The 20631-nt window shown below is 44.5% G+C and overlaps 1 protein-coding gene across 1 annotated transcript in view; it reads right to left on the reverse strand.

Annotated features, from left to right (window-relative positions):
• PPARGC1A (PPARG coactivator 1 alpha) overlaps positions 1–19021 on the reverse strand; it is a 98223-nt gene extending 79202 nt beyond the window's left edge. Inside the window, exons 1-2 of the mRNA XM_055326652.1 lie at positions 18902–19021; positions 13304–13483 (exon numbers count right to left, since the gene is read on the reverse strand). Of these exons, the coding sequence (XP_055182627.1) occupies positions 13304–13483; positions 18902–18949 (228 nt within the window). The 5' untranslated portion in view covers positions 18950–19021. The remainder of the gene's footprint in view (positions 1–13303; positions 13484–18901) is intronic.
• Between the last annotated feature and the right edge of the window lie 1610 nt (positions 19022–20631).

The following is a 20631-nucleotide window of genomic DNA, read 5'->3' on the forward strand; positions in this document are numbered from 1 at the left end:
TTTCTGGACAGAATCGGAATTGGCCGGGATCCCTGGACACCCGGGAGAACTATCTCTGGAAAAGAGAAGCTCCAACTTCACATCTGAACAAATGAAATGGCATCCAGGGAAGCTAATGTCCTTAGGCCAAGAGCCCGTGGAAAAACCAAGGGCATTCTTATAATAGAGGCACCTTTTTTTTCCCTACATAAGCACCATTCATAAGCAGAAATCAGCTTCTCGGAAAGGACTGGGGAGAAGAGATTTAAGCCGGGGTATTACAGGAAATACCGAGTACAGCTCAGTAGAGGTGTAATGCTTGGTACCCCCACAGAGAAGAAAAGGAGAGGTCTACAATCCCCCTGTGCTTGCCTTATTCAAGGGGACAAGTAGTCCCTCTAGAGGACTAGCCCGTGAGACCATGAGAAGAGCGCTCCAAGCGAGAGAAAAGCCACAAATTGGGAGGTCGCATCAAGGCAAAGGCATGTCAGCCCTTCCGGCTGGACAGAAATATCATTTTCAGAGAGAAAAGTCAACAGGCCTAAAATGGTACAGAATGGTTTTCATCCAAAGGAGCCCCACACACTCTGCCAAGGGCACAACTTTCTGGTCACGTCAGCCTTGCACACAGGTTAAAGAACTTTCTGCTGACAGCTCTGCTCTCTTCCCTTAGGTTGGCTTCTTCTTGTCCTCCCTCAGCAATTCCAATGGGCAAACTTCTGTTTTCCTTAATGTGCTATGTGTGGAACACCATAAATCTCGGCTCTTCCAATTTCAAATATTCTCTTCCACTGCCCTGAGCCTATTGGACTCTATGCCGGGGCTCTCGGTTTGGAATAGAAGTCCCCAGCGACTAGGAGAAATGCACTCCAGAAAAATCCCACCTCAAGGCAAAGGCCTTCCTGAAGATGATAAGTGTACCAATTCGGAGAAGGGGAGAATTGATCTATTAGCGATGACCAGGATAACAAGCAGGTGGAGAAAGTCAATGCTTCGCTTCTTCTATCAGACAGCTTATCTCACTTGATTTTAATGACCTGTCTTTCCCACTAACCATGAGCTTCATGATGCCATGGACTGCGTCTACTCTCAACCACTGCCTCCCCAGAAATCGGCAAGGACGTGAGCACGCTAGCAGTCGACAAGCATTAGTTGTTGATGGATGGGTAAATAAGTAATAGAGGAACTTTTAAGATCCAGAAGCCTGAAGTCATGCGAAACTAGGCAAAAGTTGGAAACCAGAGGAGAAAATGTGACCACCTATATCACAAGTGATATGGGATGAAAAGGCTGGTGGGAGAAGTCATGCTTGCTAATAGCTGCCTTCTCATGCACTGCCCTGAGGTGTTGAGTTAGCAACCTCATGGGATAAACCACGGTGCTTGCAGACCCAGCCCGCAGCACTTTGTCTTCAGGCCCTTTGAGGATGGGCATTTGAGACGGGGAGGATCGAACACATCTAAGAATTTCTCAAAAGTGAAAAAGTACTGGGCATCGGCTCCCTCTCTTGCCTCTGGTACAGAAATATCAGCTGCTGTGGCGAGTGATCTCTGCAGTAGCTCCCTAGCTCCGGGTGAATACGCTCCCTCTGTCCTCCCTTCCCCTTTCAGTTAGGTGCAATTTGGGTTCACAAATTTCCTTTCTCCCCCCTCTCTAAATCCTCTCTCTAGCAGGAGAGTTCACCCAAAATGCCGAGCTTTCACCAGTGATCTGGTAATGAATTAAGAGTTAACTGAGGTGCAGAGACAACAAGAAAACTTGCCAGAGTAGAGCTAGAGAATTTCATGACAATTAACGCTGATTTGCGCTCCAAGAATAGAAAAAAAAAATTGTTTTAAAGGAGAACAGAAAAAGCCACTCACACATCCACAACCCAAAAAAGCTTTCTAGCACTTGCCGAAAATGATACCATTGGATGACAGAAGAAACACACCAGATTAGCCAATTAGCATTCACCCAAGGAAAACAAGCGCTTGGGAGGGAGGGAAGAAAAGGGACCCATCAACGCTAATATCAACTTTACAATGGCCCTGACTGTCGATCTACCCAAAGGAAGTGCTACCTCCCCACTTTTTTGTGACCCTCTCGACAACTGTGGGGGAAAAAAATGTTAGTTCAACATTATCGCAGGCCTGAATATGACTCTATTTATGTGACAAGTTGACAACATACAATTTCATGCTTGTTGAACTGATCGGTGTTATATATTCGCTGTGAATATTATGAAGCCTCACCATTATAAATATGAAACAGTATACACTTATTCAAAATAACTCCAGCAGTGGGAATTTATAGCTTGGTTGTTTGTGTTCTTATGAAGTCCAAATACCACCTTAAGAAGCTGCAGCGCACAGACACAGATGTGCGGTGTGACCAAAATGGATTGGCGATGACCTATGTGAGAACGGGCTATTACATTCTGGTCTGCATGGCAGCTGACACTGGTTTGTATTTAGATATGTGGCTGCTGAGAACACCGTGTCCTTAAAGCTCTGTTCAAACATGGGCCAAGGCATTTGTCTACCGGACTAATTATTTTACCACCCTTGTATGGCAAGTATCATTTTGTTTTCCTTAAAAAAAAAAAAAAAAAAAAAAAGGAAGTGTGTCGCACACACACAGGTGCACATTTCCACTACGCTGCCTAAAGTTACAGCAAGTACTTTAAACCTTGGTCATGTCAGGTAAATGTTGGCAAGAGTTCCGGAATGCCGGCAAAACAGAATTGTACCACTTTCTTGATCAGGCGCCTGGGAACGGGACAAGGCCACAGACCATCAGATCAGAAGCTGCCCCAGCAACTGTTTGGGGGCAGGTTTTTTTTTTTTTTCCCCCTCCTCTTCCCGCTCCCCTCCCTTTCTTTCCCTTAGCGAGCTTCAACCAATTTGCAAGTGTTCGCTTCCACAAGGACAAATTTGGAAGAGTGAAGAACAACACAATTTATCCAAATGTGGAAGGAAATGAAGGAACCAGGCGCCTTGCTAAAGCTAGATATCAAAAATTTGCATAAGTAGTTTTCCAACAACAGAGGTGCTATTCGGAACAAAATAAATTGCTTGCATTGTATGCAAGGACACAAACCTTGACCAGGTTTGTGGTTGCTTCCCTGCTCATGTTTCTTGAGTAGGCCCAGATATTCCCACTAAGAAGCTCACGTTAGTTGTCCTCTCTAGGTAGACCTGAAAAGGTAATTGTTGATTTATTCTTTTTTTTTTTAATTTGATTATTTATTTTTAGGTTGACCTAAAAAGGCTACAGTTTCCATAGGAGTCTCCAACACTCTCACTTGGCTAAGAAAAACAAGCCCTGGACATTTGAAATATCAATCAAGTTCCTCCAGGATTGTAGAGCAATTCTTCTGTGTCCTTGTTTGTTTGCTGGCTTCGTGTTGGGTAATACTTCTCACTCTCGTTTTGAGATCTAGCAAAGGACTCAGTGACTGGAATCCTGGGTCTCTTTGGAAGCATTTTAATTACAGTGTTGTGGAATGTCCCCATTCTAACAAAGTTTGCTGTCCAAATCCTGCATCTCTACTTTTCCTGTTGGACTAAAGCGAAGGTGTTGTCGGTCTGTCTAGTAAATCCAACCCACAAGATAACATAATCACATACATTCATTTCTCAGGGACCTTGGCGGTTCTTATCTCCTTGCTTTTATGATCTCTTATGAGCAGCCAGGAATAGCAATTTGCAGCCTGTTTGTAAAGCCATCTTAGTCCGAACCTAGCCTTCTCCCCTTTTATCACACGGCGATAGTCTGCAGCTAAATCTCATCCGCCAACATCGAAAATTTGCTCTGAGCTCCATTTTAGAATAATGTAAGTATTCTCCCCGTGCATGGAACATATCAAACACGTACGGGAGGGCAATTATCATTTCAATGAACTATTTATTAATAGAAGATGGTTTGTGTGCTTTGCTTAGATTTATTGATGTGCTGCCCACTGTACATCGTAGCCTGCAGCTACTTCGCTCGCAGCCATCAGCCTCTCAGATGAGCAGGTCTGCGGTTCACACGGTCCCGGTGCCTCCGTGTGCTTTGCTCAACTTGATTTTACCATTATATCACCTAGAACGTTAAACACGATGCTCGAGTTCTGTGTTAAATCACAATTGTTTCCTATTAAGTGTTCCGAGCTACCCATTTTTATTAACAGTTACTTTATTAAATCCTTAATAACATAGATAGAATAGTTAGTTAATTTGTGTGTTGAGCCATGGATGTTAATTTGTAAACATAATAACATACTGCAATCATTTGCATAATAGCATTTTAATCTTTTTAGTAAAAGCTGTAATTCCCTACAAAGTACACTGCAGCAGAAACTAAGTGACTATTGGTAATAATACAAAAGGCCTTAAAATTCTGATCCTATTATAGTGTTGGAACATACCCAAACTGCTTCCATAATCTCTGAAATGTTACTGTTCTCTGATTTAGGTGTCTGTGTCAAGAATAAAAATGAAGTATAACTGGTAACAGCACACTATTTCCTAAATGTAATTTAGTATTCACTAAGCACCAGCACTTTGCAAATTGCTCTGAGGCTTTCCTTCAAAGTTCAGAGCTCCAGCTCTGCATATCGTGTGAAGAACACCGAGGAACTCACTCTAAACTTAGTTGTGCTGAAGACAGGGCTCTGATGATAAATCATGCTGATTTGGCACAAGGAAGGGCCTCAGCTACCAAAGATTTGGCTACTGAGTCTCCTCCCTCCTCCAGGCCCTATCAGCCTGCATGCAGCAGCTCCTCGAACCCACTGTCTCTGAGCGTAAATTTGGAAGAGAATGAAAAAGGGGACGGGGGGTGGGGCGTGGATATTGAATGAAGCTACTTCTGGTGGGGGGAGAAAAAAAAAAAAAACTTGATTGGAGGCTTGGTCCCTAGAGCCAATTAACACCAATCACAAGACTGCCCAAAAAAAAAAAAAAAAAAAAAAAAGAAAAAGAAAGAAAGAAAAAGAAAAAAAAAGGAAAAAATAGTTGTTTAAAAGTCAAGCCAAGTCATTTTACGCAAGATCTGGTAATTCATTAACCCATCCGGCCGCAAACCTTGAATGAATAACTTGCAGTAGTAATGGAGATGGGCAGATCTACAAGGTGATAGTGTTTAGAGGCTCCAACTATGCAAATTATTCTATCACTTGGGAACAGAAAAGGCACAAAAGTATCTCTGATCATTGTTTTGGGACAAATGGCGTGATGGATAAGAAGTCATTTATCTTCATAAAATTTTGCCCTTGCCAAGAACGAGAGGGTGTGTTTATTTCATCATGTATCTCTCTTCCCCTTTCCCCAGCTCTCGTTCTAGCCACTCGTAATTCGGCATCTTTGGCAGGCTACGTAACGTACAGCATCCTGCTTGGCTTTCAGAACTATACGTCAGAGCCCACAATCTCGAAAGTAACCTCATAGGTTAAAAAAAGAAGGGGAAAAAAATGGTCCTTACAAAATTGTTTTACATCACAGGCAATTCATTTTCTGAGACCCTCAATAAAAGTTTTCATTGATAGAAGGATAGGCCCATAATTAGAGGGACAAATTAAACTTGTTAAAAATGTGAAGTCTGGGGTAGGGAAGAGTAGAACAATTTGGCTCTCTGTTTAACAAGGCGGTCTCTAAAGTTCATCTTTTTATCTGCTTTGCGTGTTGATCTCATTCAGAGGTGAGCCATCTGCTGGGCTGTGTCTCCACGACACTGCATATAGACAGGGGGACATGGACAAACAGACGCGACATATGTGTAAGGTTACTATACAAGCACACACCGTTGCTATACAAATAGACAGTTTGTCCAATCCAGCATCCTGAATGTTGATCACTTTAGCCTCCACGAGTATCTTTCAAGTAAATCTAAGAGGCCATGAGCCACTTTTTCCTGATTCCTCTCTAGGTGTTTCCTCCTTGTGAAGGTGGGTCTCCACTTGTCTGGCCCCAAAGAAATCTAGGCAGAGTCATTTGTAGTGAAATGACCCTCTGGTGAATCCAGAAGGTGGAAAAAACACACACACACACACACACACAAAAAAAAAAAAAAAAAAAAAAAACAACAACAACAACAAAAAAAAACAAGGTACATTCATGAAATGGCTCACCTACAACTGGAAGCACCTAGAGTATGTGGCATGAAATAATTGGTCTCTTCTCAAAACAAACAAACCAAAACACATATAAAAAAACAGCCCCCCCCAACACACAACAGTACATTCTACAATCATTGTGCCTAATTAAACATATGGATTCTCACTTTCCAAACTGCAAATGGCTAAGAGTCGGATCGACCTCCAAGAAAAACGGCAGCCAACCTCATCTCTCCTAACCACACCTTGCGTTACCAGAGGCAAACGGCAGGCGAGTGACGCATGGGGAGAAGGTGGTCATGTAACCGGCACCTGCGACCTGCGATTTATTCGCGGGGGCGGGTGCCTGTAGACAGAGCCCTGTGGGCCCGGACTCCTGAGCCCTATTTTTCCAGCGGTCAGCATAATGGCAGGGAGGAAACAGGGCGATAAACCAGATGTTCCCGAGATAAGGCAGATGTTATCAAGGCAAGAAGTCTAAAACAGTCTTTAACTGTGTGTGTGTGTAGATGACCACACACACACACACTCACACACACACACCCCCCACTATGTCGTGCCCCCCTGCAAGATAAGCCCACAGTAGACGCTGGAAAATAAAGCGGCACACGGGCTGGGTCAGATTGTTGCTTTCTGATTTGTGACTCTCCAAGATGAACATCTAACTGATTTATACCCAGAATTTGGAATTTTGTGGTAGACTACAAATGCAAAGATAAGTACGACATAAATTTTTAAAATACTCCATAAGTCTCCATGAGTTTCAACATTTTTCAATGTTCTTATGTTACAGCCAATTATCTCCCCACTTAAATGGCTATTATTTTCTTCCTTGAAGTCGATGCTCTCCGTTAAGTGTCATCGCCAAGTGTGGCAAAAATCTGGTTGGGGACTGTAAATTTCATTCAAATGACAAACATTTATTGATTGCAAATTGGAAATCCCAGGAACCTCCGAGAAGTGATTATTGCCAACTAATTTGGTGTCTCCGAATAACAAAGGAGAATTTATTCTCTCCATGATGAAAATTAAGGTGAGGTGGTTTTGACGCGGGTTTTTCCTCTCTGTTGTTTTGTTAAGAATTCCAAGAGGTTTGCCATTCATAGAAAAGTCTCTGACCACAGGCACAGTCAGGAGGAGGAATTCATTACCATGGAAGGCTGCAGAATTTCCTCCAAGGAGACAAGTGAAAAAAAGCAGACACCACGTAAATTTGTGGATTGGGTTAAATACGTTCTGCCCCTGAGGCAGCAGAGAGACGGAGAGCCCCCTTGTAAGACGGCTCACAAGTCTTAAGAAAGAACTTCAGCTCCTAAAGGTGAGCAGAAACGTAACCGGGGAGAGATCTACGAAGTTCTGATTCTCTTTGGAATATTTCTGAGTTAGCATTCTTTGCCACCTCCCTCTCTAACCTAACTCATATTCATCAGGGCTGATGGAAATTTCCTTCGAGATGCTTCAAGCCTTTGTTCCCTGGACACCATCCCCTCTGCTGTCACCTTGTCCCTTCCCCGCACCTGCATTGCACGGGATTCGGAATGCAGCAGGGCCTGCCGTCCAACTCCTCCCGCTTTCCGCTTGCCCACAGCTCTCCCGCTAGGGGAATTAGCACGCTCTTAAATACGATCCCCGTTATGTTGCTCTCTAGCACTAAAAATCTTCACTGGCACCCTAATTCCTCCTGTGTAAACTCGGAACACTCCCAGTTGGGTTCCCGGGGGTCTGCTGTAATTTGCACCCACCCTAAATCCACACCTGCCTCTCCTACCCCTGTTGTTCCCATCAGTACATATTTCACTTTGGGCAAATCAAGCTCCTCACCGTCATGCTCCCCCTGCGGAAACATTTCATTCTTTTTTTTTGTTTGTATCAGCCTCGATGATGTTTTTATTGCTGCTTCCCTCCTTAGCTAGGACACACACGCACACACACACGCACACACCCCTACACCTGTATATGTGCATACACGCAGTCTGGCAATTGCTAATATATATATATATATATATATATATATATATATATATATATATATATAATATATAACCCGCTGTATATAAATATACATGTACACACACATAAATAGACAGTATTAAATTATTTTTAATTGCTAATATAGAAATATATATATATATATATATATATATATATACAGAAACACACACACACACACATATCTACACAAGTACAGGCAGTCTTTTGTTGTTTGCTCACTGTTTCACATTTCTGCATTTGCTCTCCCAAACTAGGTTCTTTAGGAAACAGATCCTCTGTGCTCTTTATGTAATTATATATATCACCTACTGAGGTTCCATCATCAATATAGATGTCTTGATCAATTCATTCATTCTGCTGCAAATATTTTTGGGGTACTTACTTTCTGTCATCTTCTAACACAACATCTAGAAACACTTCCGTGACCCAGACAAGCAAGTTCCCCACTCCCAAAATACTCAGGGTCATTTGAATAGCCAAGTTAAAAAAAAAAAAAAAACTTTGAAACGTACATAATATATGCCCATTTTAGAAAAAAAAATGAGAAAACAACAGAAAGTCCAAAGAAGAAATATAAAATCTCTTGCGTTCCCGTCAGAATAACCAAATATTCTTGGAAGCATCCAACTACCATTGTACCCTTGGCATGACAGGACATCTTTCAGTAGATAACGGGAAAGCACCCCCCACTTTTGGTCCCACAAAAGTTCACAGACTCAGACCTGACCGAGCGTCCCGGTGATCACCCCACATGAATGCTGGCTGCGGCTGTGGGCCCTTGTCCCCCATTATTAGCAAAGGCAGACTTCAGAACATGCTATGAGTAATGACCTAGAGACAACCACCTTCTCACTCGCCATGCTCTGAAGGACCCCAAGTAGTGGGACTCAGAGGTAACACACAAACGAATGGAAGATGCACATGCAGTTGTGTCAAGGAGGCACTGAAAGCAGATGTTTACATGAAACGGGGACAAGGTGGCCCATGGTGACCACAAGGGCCAACGTGCTATTTAAACTAATCCCGGGCCACCCATCCTTAGGTACTGCCATGCTCTAAAAGCACTCCTTTATTCTCCTTCTTCAAACAATGCACAAAGGCAAGAGAGGGAAGGAAGTTATGTTGCAATATTCTGAAACATAAATCTTGCTACGGGTCCAGAGACAGCATCCTGTTTTCCTGACACACGGATCAGATTCACTGGAGACTGCACCTAGAAAAGCCTGTGTCCTGTTTTCCTAAGTGGCTTCTGAATAGAACCTGGTCACCTGCATTTACACATCCAACACAGGTTGTTGTGCAAGCAGTGATTCCTGTTTGTGTGTCCAGTTTCTCAACCAACGTGGACAACGGCGTATTGGCATCCCTTGCTCCCCGCTGAGGAATTCACTCTCCCAGTGTGGGACATTCAATCACATTCATCTTTTCTTTTAAAGTCCAACAAAAATAGGGGCGCCTGGCTGGCTCAGTCTGTTAAGCGTCTGGCTCTTCGTGTGGCCTCAGGTCGTGATCTCCGGGTGGTGAGATCGAGACCCCATCTCGGGCTCCGAGCTCAGCGGGGAGTCTGCTTGAGTTTCTCTCCCTCTGCCCCTCCCCCTGCATATGCGCTCTCTTTCTAAAATAAAAATAAATAAATAAATAAACCTTAAAAAAAAAAAAAAACTAAAACACGAGGTCAAAAAAAAAAATTAAGCTTAGATCAAATGTAAAAAAGAGGCCAAAGGAAGAGATTTCTATTTACTCCCAAGGTGCTAACATTTGGCTATACTATCTGTCAACTATCTGCATCCTATATGGATTTCTAAATACCTCCCCCCCCCTTGCTCTCTGCTTTGATTAGAATTCAGAAATCCGGGACTCCTGGGTGGCTCAGTGGGTTAAGCATCTGCCTTCAGCTCAGGTCATGATTCCGGAGTCCTGGGATCAAGTCCCTGCATCGGGCTCCCTGCCCAGTGGGGAGTCTGCTAGTCCCTCTCCCTCTGCCCCCCAACTCATGCTCTCTCTCTCTCCTCTCTCTCTCTCTCATTCTGTCTCAAATACATAAATAAAATCTAAAAAAAAAAAAAAAAAAAAAAAAAGACTCAGAACCCCGGGGGCCAGTCTCCAGGGTTGTCATCGAGGTGCTACCTTAAGTCAGGCAGCGTGTTGAGCTACTCGGTGCCTTATTTTATTCTGGGAATCGGAGGTAGGTAATGCTTGTTATTGGCAGATCAGAGGTGGCGGAAACCGTGACTGTTTGGCTTGCCCGAGTACAAGGCTTTCCCAAATGTGATGAGGCAGGGCTTTGAGAACTGGAGGAAAGTGAGCCTGGGTAAAGTCCACGGGGAGAGGCTTAAAGGCACAGGCCCGGGGAGGCCTTCCGGGAGAGGCTGCTTTGGAGGAAGCCGCCCAGGGCCGCGGCCACTCGAGGGTTACTGTGCTGCCTGGGGACCTGCCTCCCAGGGAGACACAATTTTCGAATTCCACCTATGCTCCACACCCCGCCCCCCAACGTTATAGAAAAGCTGTCTGAGTTTAACGCTAGAGGGCAAAGAGTAGAGGCATCTGGGCCGTATGCAAATGCTCGGGAAGCTGCGGCTGTGTCTCGGTGTTGCCACATATGGCCCTTACCCTTTGCACAGACAAAGAAGAAGGAGTTTTGTGACATCAGGGAAAACTGTTACAGGTTATCTAAACGGTCACTTTCGCTGTCACTAACAAAATTCCTGACAGCTCAATCCCAGGGCATCTCCATGATGTTATGTGGCTTTTGATTCTTCATATCCTGTATCTTAACTCTATCTTCTCTCTGAAAGCTGCCCAGTTCCTCTCGGGTGTTTTTATAAAAGGGAATTTCAGTGGCTATTTTTTTAGGGGTTCTCCACCCCAGCGGTATTGTCATTTTAGGGCCAAAGAGCTCCTCGTCGTGGGAACCTGTCCTGTTTGCTGGAGGAGAGTTAGCGACCGCTCTGGTCTCTACCCATGAGATGCCAGTAGCAGCCTCTTGCCTTCAGTCCAAAAAAAATCAAACCTATCTCCAGACACTGAGTCCAAACGGCTTTGACTTGAGAGTCACTGGTTTAAAACGAGCTAATGAGAAACTAAATCCAATGAATTTTGTGTTTTAGAGCATTGAAAACAATTCTATCAGTGGTCCAGAGTCATACAAGGAAGCAAAGGGGGTGTCTTCGTATGGGATAAGGCATCTATAGGTAACGCGTTGGTGAACCAGGTCTCCCCAAGGTGTACATGACAAGGTACCTCATGAAGATGCCACAACACGAAATATGGGGACACAAGGTCATGGAGAAGGGACTTTTTGAAACTAGCCCACCAGGGAGGCACTGACTCCCATGACATGCGCTCCACCTCCCCCGCGGCCCCCACCTCTCAGTAATTCCCTAACCACCGTCTACGAAATGCGTGGCAGTCACCCAACAGGGAATAGCCGATTTTTAGATAAGAGGTCTATAGAGATGGACATTTTTTAAAGTACTGTTTATTTAATGCAGCATGACTTAAAACGGGCCTGTCGCCTGACAAGTGTACTGAATGAGGAATGTTCAATTTACCAGTTCTAACTAGCCAAGTCCTCACATGAACTTTCTAAGACCCGGCCGAGAAGCCTGGGAAGCGTAACCAACCCCAGACCTTCAGGGCTCCTTCTCCCCAGCCCTGACCCCACCGCCTTGAGCGCCCTTCGAAGACTCTGTTCAGACGTATTTAGAAAATCTTAGCTGTGGCCAGAAACTACAGCCTCCTCGGCTCCCCCCAGCGATCCCTGCTTCCATGTCAACCAACACTGAAAGGAACGAGTCTGTTCTATTTTTAAATATATTCAGCAAAACAGCAGCTTGGTATGTCTTTGTAGGGGATGGTTGTCACCCAACCTCGCTGTTACTCTATTTTTATCAGCGATGTGGACTGGGAAGTCAGATCAATTTGGGGTTCAAATCCCTGGTCTTTATTTGTCAGCTGTGTGATTTGGGGAAAATCACTGAACCTCTCTGAGACTCGGTGTCTGCCTATGGAAAGTGGGAATGATACTTAGGGTACCTAAAAAATAGGATGTTTGGAGGGATGTGTGAGGTGACACATACAGAGCACAGGGGATCTTAAAATGTTGGCCACCGTCGTTATTGTTCGTTATCACTGTTATTAATTCATATTACTATAGTCACTATTCACTCATTAATCAACAGGCATTTATTCAATACACCTTCTGTGTGCTGGGCGCTGAAAAACCCCGGTAAATATTGTAAAATTGGTTTTCTTAATGACTCAATAAACATTTATTCAGTGCCTTTTATGTGCTGGGTGCTGGAAAACCTCAATAGATATTGTAAAATTGGCTTTCTTAATGACTCCAGATTTCAACCAAATACATTGAAGTTTAAGAAATGTCTCTGCTGGTGGCTTGAAAGATGCATTTAGGGTGCTTTGCATGGAGCCTGACACATATTAGGGCGAGGATATCAGATGATGATGCTGGTGCGGGTGGTTGTGATATTGAAAAGTAGTTGATTTAACAACCCTTATTCAGCTCATTTGCCAGAGCATTCGATGTTTGTCCCTACAAGAAACCGCTTATTTTCAAGTAAATGAGCGCTGATCTTGTGAGAAAGAACTTCTTTTTTCAAAGTAACACTTTAATAGGAGTAGATTAACATTCCTTATTATAGGGTAGGCTTATAATAAGAGTCTGGAGCCTGGGAGGTAACTTTCACTATTGAAAGGTAAGCGAATTTTTACTAATTTCTAAGTAGATATTAGAATAGCTGGGTTTCAAAGTTTCTATGACATAGAGAAATCAGAGGTCTGGTCACAAAATAACAGTAAGAATAACGGCTCACTTACTTGGTGAGGCAAATAAAGGTAGACGTCTAATCTCTTGGATTAAAAAACATTGCATTCTTTTACATTTCACATTAATTTACATTAGGCCCTTTTCTGTGGGAAATAGACAGGAATAAACAGGTTTAGACTTTTGTTCTCCTTTGTCACGAATTCTTTCACAACCCCTTACTATTTCAACACAGTTTAATGCACTCTGTTGGGGGCCTGAGCCCCTGAATCCTCAAAAAAAAAATAACAACGAAATGCATTTATTTTTGCAAACACTGTTTCTCCACAAAATCAGAAGTGCCTACCTGTGAGAAAAAGTCTTTACATGACAACAAAGTTAAGAACCCATTACGCTTTCAGGCCAACGATCATATCGTGGCCCAAGCCAAGTTCAATGAGAAATTAATTTTCACCAAGGGATGCCCTTACCTCAAATATGTTTGAAGGCTCATTGTTGTACTGATTGGATATTATTTCTGATTGGTCACTGCACCACTTGAGTCCACCCAGAAAGCTGTCTGTATCCAAGTCGTTCACGTCTAGTTCAGAAAGGTCAAGTTCAGGAAGATCTGGGCAAAGAGGCTGGTCTTCACCAACCAGAGCAGCACACTGCAGGAGGCAGGGGGGAAAAAAAAAAGCCTTCATTAACTGCAGGAATTTATTAAACTGCAATAGCATGTGATAGGAATTAAGCCTGGTTAATTCAACCACACCACCAAAGCTGGTTTCCAGGGTTTTAGTCACCAGAAGAAGGGAAAAAAAAAAATCCTAAATTCCTTTACTTATTTTGCTCTTAAAAGATACTGTGCCAGGGATCCCTGGGTGGCGCAGCGGTTTGGCGCCTGCCTTTGGCCCAGGGCGCAATCCTGGAGGCCCAGGATCGAATCCCACGTCGGGCTCCCGGTGCATGGAGCCTGCTTCTCCCTCTGCCTGTGTCTCTGCCTCTCTCTCTCTCTCTCTCTCTGTGACTATCATAAATAAATAAAAAATTTAAAAAAAAAAAAAAAAAGATACTGTGCCTGACCCATTCCATCCAAAATTCTGCCTCCGAATTCTTGGTAAGTGCTATATTTCCATGAAGCCCTCTCTCATGCCTCCAGCTAGAAACCAACTGAATTTGTACCCTTTTGACAGTTAGTGCTTAATGAGTTTCAAGTTGTTTTCCGGTTAACCGTATGCAGAATCTTATGCTACCCTTAGAGTATAATCTCTTTGACGGAAGGATACAAAATTGATTTTTACCTCGGATTTGCCACCACCACAAAATAAATAATTGCTCAATGAAAAATAAAAGCATGAGAACTCTACTAGGAAAACTCCACCCACTTACGCTCCTCGTAACCAGTAGAATCCTCTAATTCCTTCAGCAAGGGATGACGCAAGCTCGTCAACTGGTCTATGGTTTTCTTGTATTGTCATTTTAATCTTTTGCTCTTAACTTGACTTTTCATGAGCTTCGGCACTTCATCTTCCACAGGTCAAAAGCAAGTTCCTTGGGACGTCTGGGTGGCTCAGCAGTTAAGCGTCTTCCTTCAGCTCAGGTCATGATCCTGGAGTCCTGGGATCGAGTCCCACCTCGGGCTCCCCGCATAGAGCCTGCTTCTCCCTCTGCATGTGTCTCTGCCTCTCTCTCTGTGTGTGTCTCTCATGAATAAACAAGTTATTTTTTTTTTTAAAAAAGCAAGTTCCTTAAGATAAGGACAAAAGTCGGAGTTCTTCTGTATGATCTTCACATCTTTCATTATGTTTAACTTACAACTCTGTGTGTGTGTGTGTGTGTGTGTGTGTGTGTGTAAGATTGGGATTGCCTGACATCTACAAAGGAAAAACCACTATAGCGTCCCACAATTGTATTTTTCCCCATCATTTATGTATCCCTAACTATTCTCTAAGTGAACTCAGAAGAACTACTTTTCTTTGGAGTTTTTACATGATTTCCATATTTTGAGAGGTTTAAAAAAGCCCATACTAGGGCCGGGCTGCTTGTCAGCAAGGGTCTTTCAGATTGGAATAGTCTTTCACTTCCTTGCAGGGAGTAGGTGGTCTTTCAGTCGTCCCACACTGTGGCTTCTTGGAAAAAGTGAACCACCTTAGCAAAGAGATGGGCTTCTAGCCTCAGATTGGCAATCGGGGTGATTTCCTCCCCGCATACTGTGAAGAACCCTGTAGAAGTTTCCTACTGCGGGGGTCTGGTGAGGCCAGGGCCATCAAGATTTTATCCACCTGCAAGCCACGGTGTCTACCTCACACAGTCTGAAGTGGTAGCCTCGCAGCCCTACCTTCCAAGGTCAGCAGAGATGCTGTGCAGTTGTTCACATCCAGGCAGCAGTTGAGCACGAAGCTGAAGATCCCGCGTGACATTTAGATCTTGAATAAAATAAGTTTTATGCAGATTTTTTTTTTTTTCTCGAGCACCCCTGTCATCCCTGGCAGGCGACATTCCACGGGTCATATGCAGCAGCATGATCATAAGCCCCACGCTGAGGAGTAGGTACCGGGTAATGGAGTCAGCAGTTGGTAAGGGGAGAGGCTGGGAGCAGCCTGCAGATGACTGTGCTTCCTCCCTAAGACCACCAGGCCCCGGTGGGATCCCAGACCGCGGGCACACAGGTGATGCAAAAAGAAGGGGCAATCCTCTCCACCTAAACTCTTTCCTTATCGTTTTATTGGTCATTACATTTTTATTATCGGAGTAGCCCAAAGTTGCAGATCGGTATACTTGACTAGGTTATAAGTAAGCAGAGGCCAGGCTGGGGGGGGAAGGTTTTGTTCGGGTGCAAGGTTTGCGTTTTGGTTACGGGTGTAACACCTCCCAGCCTCCATTACGTGCCCACGCTGCTTATCCTCCGGGTACAAACACACGGTGTTAACTCTTCCACGGCATGATCGATTCAGAGACCAGGGGATAACTTTCCCCAACGGTGCAAAACCCACTAGGATTTCGTTGCGGGATAGTCCTCAAACGGAAAAGCATAGACAACAAAAACAGCAACAAAGAAATAAAATGAAGGTAGAAAACACGGGAGCTCTACATCTGGCCTAAGTTCTCGTCGTGGAGGACCCGACTTGTGCCTTGGAACGCTGGGGTGCCCTCCGGATTGGTGAGCAGCTTCTTGCTCTCTCTCCCCCCCTCGCCCGCCTCCTCGAGGCACGGCTTGTTCAAGACCCCTCCGGTAACTTTTAAGGACCGTTAAAAAACGACCAGATCAACTTCTGGCATTTTATTTACTGTGCTGTTACTTCATAACATTTCTTTTCCCTCTCTTTCTCTCTCATTTTTGCTTCTTAGGTTATGGTTGAAAATGCGCTTGTGTTTTTGCCAATGTTGACACGCTAATAAAATCAGGGTTTCTGAATGTGGCATTATCCTGATAATCTAAAACACATTAGTGGTAGCAGGTGTTCCTGTTATTAATTTATATTTGGCCTTTGGATGATGCCAGACTTAACAGTCCGAGCCCTGTAACTGTCCTCATCTGACATGCTGATATTTACTGCTTCCCTATACATCTGTAACAGGTGTGCTTTATCGCAATTACAGAGACACATTCCACTGCCTCTTTGCAACTATGACAGCTATTTCACGACCGTAGCCTTAATTTTATAATAAGATTTAAGAGGATAAAGCAGTCACTAAACACAAAAGGCTAATTATTGTACGTTTTTTCACCCCAACAGACTTTTCTCTTAGTTAAGGAGCAGACAATAAATTAGCTTAACTGCGCTGATGATAATGAATCATCATAATTAAGTATAATTCTCCATTAACCTTTTGGAGGTTTTGGTGCCATTGATGGTAAATTTTAAAGAGAGAGAGAAGAAAGAGTGGACTTGGCCACATTAATTATATTAATGGGAAGAAAAAATTCTTACTTCTTAGGAAAAAAAAAATTTCGTGAGGACAGGGAAAAGGGAATAGGGCGGGGGGCAGTAAAGAATGACAGTCTTGGTGGAGTGCGTGGCATGTGAATTGTCTCTATCAATCTTGGTAACCTTATTGTACATCACCTTCATTAAACTGTGAAACACCGGGGACTCCGAGTAGCTGTAGTGATACAGGCCTTTATTAACCACTGCGCTGTCCTGTCATTATGTGCAAAAGGGCATAATACGTTTTAGGATGACAGCAAACATTAATGACTCAAAAAATGAAAGCTGCCCATGCTACCTGCTGCTCGTAATCTGTCAGGCTGGCCGAGGTGATTCCCAGAGCCGCCGCCGCGGAGGCAGGGCTCCCAGCAGCTTGCAGCCTCCGGTGCAACACAGAGGCGAGCGGCCAGGCTCGGGCGGCCCCGGCTCAGGCCCCGGCTCAGGCCCGGCTCAGGCCCGGCTCAGGCCCGGCCGGACGCCCAGCCCGCGAGCTCACCTCCTGGAGAAAAGCACGAAAGGGCCACGGTTCTAAGTGCTTCTGACGCTTCCTTGAAAATGACTGCAGGAATCCCGGTGAGTAAAACAAATCCTCCACATTTCCATATCGACTCCCGACAGCATCAGGAATAACACATGATGGAAAAATGAAAGTATAGCAGCTGAGCCCCGCGCTGCCGGCCACAGGACGCCCCGGCCGCTGCAGGACAGCCGGGACTTGGAAGCCACCTGCAACCCCGACTCACGACAGCGGCGGGACCTACGGAACATCTGGATCTCTTCCACCTGCCCAAGAAATCACAGCAAGGGAAGGGCAGCCGGGATCCGCAGGGGCCGTGGGCCGAGGCAGGAGAGGGCCAGCCGAGCCCGCATGGGCAAGCCCGGTGCAGGGTTAGGGCCCCAGGGCACGCCTGGCCGCAGAGGAGCAGCGATGCAGCCCGGCCGGCCCAACCGTTTGCACTTCAGATGCGTGTGGCTGCACCACATGGACATCTTATTTAATCTAATCACGTGTGGCACTCGATCCTCCCCCTCACCCGCCGTGGCCCCAGCCCCCCGGGGGGAGCACTCGCAGCCCTCTGCCACACTCCTTCCTGGCAGCAGCTCCGAGCCCCCGTGCAATGCAGTCGGGCTCCAGCTCGTCGCGGTGCACACAAAGTTTAGCTTCTTTCCCCAAGTTGCCCAAACTTTCCGAGAACGTGCCACTGTGCTGAATGCAAACACGCCACGCCGCGGTCCTGCGTCCCCCTGTTAGTCACCGTAGGCTCCAGAGATTAGGAGGAAACGGCTGGCTTTTCTCCCCCTGTATGAATCGTGGCCAGCACAGACTGTGGAATTGATGTATGGCCGTCTATTTTTACACAAGCAGCGAGCAGCCCCACACACAGCCCTCCCTGCACACACTCCTCTCTCCGGCTCCAGGCGGCTCTCCGGGTCCGGGCAGATTTAACCATTGGCTTCCCTGCCACCGACGCTAGTGCAAAACCTTGCACCGTGAGGCACGGATGGGCTTTTTCATTTGCTGACCAAATCTTTCAGCCACATCTAGGTGTTTTAAAGGAAGCGGCCTCGTTGTTCTGTGTGCCGTGGGGAAAGCAATCTAAAATAGCCTAGCAGGATTATTTAGGATTTTGTGAGTTCTCTGTCTGATGAACAGAGAAGAGAGGGGAAGAGGGAAGGAAAAAAAAAAAAAATCCGGACTAGAGTCAAAACTGACTATATTTGAGCACATCCATTTTAATATTTTTATCTTCATCTTATTATAAATAGAAATGGCATTTTTCCAACCGGGCCACTAAACACCACTGGAAAGACTTCAGCTTCTGATTCATATCAATATCTTAGAGCATAAATATTGCATATGAGTAGAAACAGAGCCAAAGGCACATGGAAAGAGTTTCCAACTGCAACAGATATGGGTGACAGCAGCTCAGCTTTGATTTGCTCAAGGGATCTCAGAGCCACCTTAAAATAGCAAACTTATTGGAGTTAAGATAAGATTGAGATTCCCTTCCAAAAGCTCCTGCCCGGGCTACTTTTCTTCCTCCTCTCGTCGTCGTCTAAGCCCTTCCCCCCCCACCCCCCCTTACAGGAATCATTGCATCGGGAGGGAGGGAAGCTTCGGTCCTGGCTGCAATGCCCAGCCCAGCCCCGGCTCACCTCGATGTCACTCCATACAGAGTCCTGGTTGCACATGTCCCACGCCATCCAGCTCCTGAATGACGCCAGTCAAGCTTTTCAACTCCAATCCACAGTGACACAGAGCACACACTCATGCAGGCAACCAGCCCCTTACTGAGAGTGAACTGAAGGCACCTGTCTTACTACAGTTCCCAGTCACATGACAAAGCTATTAAAAAGTAGGCTGGGCTGTCACTCACCCAGCCTCCCTTCTCCTGTGCAGCTTGCTGCTCAAACTCGTGACGTCACTCAAAGGCAGCCCTCTGCCTCAGTGAAGTAACGCTTAAAAAAAAAAAAAAAACGGAAAGAAGAAAGAAAGAAAGGAAACACTTGGACTTTTGGAGGCTTCAAGCATCATGCTGTGATTAAAGCCAGCTTTGAATGCCACAGACTCTAAACGGAGCCCTGGCCATATAATAACTAAAATCCCCTGCAATCTTTTTTTAATTTATTTTCCTTCCAAAACAAGCAAGTGGCAAAGCTCCCTGTTTCATGACAGAGTAACTACACCCTGAGCTAAAATGTGTGCTCCCTAAGGATTCAAATTCTAAGACCTCCAGTGGACTCCAGCTCGGTTTGGGACTAAAGCAAGAGCTTATCACATGATGCATTTTTATGAGACATTTTCTAATTGGGGGAAGTGTTTGAAAGCAAAGAATGGGGCAAGCATTTTTTTTTTCCTTTTCTTTTTCTTTCTTTCTCTCTCTCCTTTTTTTTTTTTTTTTTTTTGCGCTGTTGAATCAACAAAACAGTCTGTATTTGTTAAGGTATAAACAAACTCCTCCACCCAGGAATCGGCTGTCCCCGTGGCAATAGGGAATACCAGCTCCCGAAGTGTTACTGCAATTTGCTTTGCTCCTTATAAGGAAAACAAGGAACAAAATACCACCCTTTCAGGTCCTTTCTAATTATTTCCATTTCTCTCATAGGCTCCCAGAAAACAAGTGTTAGTAAATACAGTTGCTGCTGCTGTGCCCAGATCAGCTGAGTTTCCCGGCTGCCTTTTTTCATACATGTAGCGTTTCCACTCCAGCTGCCTTAGGGTGCCTTTTTGAATAAACACTGGATTCCAACCCTAGTGTCTGGGTTGTGCAGTTTGCATTTGAGACTAAGAATGGCCGTGGAATAAGGGAAAAATACTGACACGCTATTAGCAGAAATATTCATTTCTTGAGCTGTTTAATTTTTTTTTTCTCATTTCTCAGCTTCTACCCTGAGACAATGAAGGCTAATGCAGGTGCACTGTTTTATGATGACATACATAACTGAATACATAACAAACTCAAGGTACTAGATATTGCCAAAAAAAAAAAAAAACACTTCCCATAACACTACAGTGGTCTGATTTAACCCTTCCAAGTTCCAGGGAGAGGTACGCCTGGTATATAGACATTTGTGAATATATGTGTTTTTAACAAAATTTTAAACCCCATGTACTTTTAAAATCAGCTCCATTCTTTTACTTGATAATAACTTCTATGAAAAAAAAAATCCCCCAGGTATCTAAAAATAATTTTAAAGCCCTATTCATTTAATCTCCTGTTCTGCTGAGGTTAATTTAATGTGTTCTCTCTTGTCCATCTTTTTCTAAAGAAAAAAAGAAGTGGTGATTTGCTCTAACACATTGTAGATGTAAAGTTGGTCAAATATTAAAGTGAAAGGAAGAAAAATCAAACAAACAAAAATCAGATTATTTCTTCTCTCAGACC

Source organism: Nyctereutes procyonoides, unplaced genomic scaffold (genome assembly GCF_905146905.1).
Source record: "Nyctereutes procyonoides isolate TBG_1078 unplaced genomic scaffold, NYPRO_anot_genome, whole genome shotgun sequence".
NCBI lineage: Eukaryota > Metazoa > Chordata > Mammalia > Carnivora > Canidae > Nyctereutes > Nyctereutes procyonoides.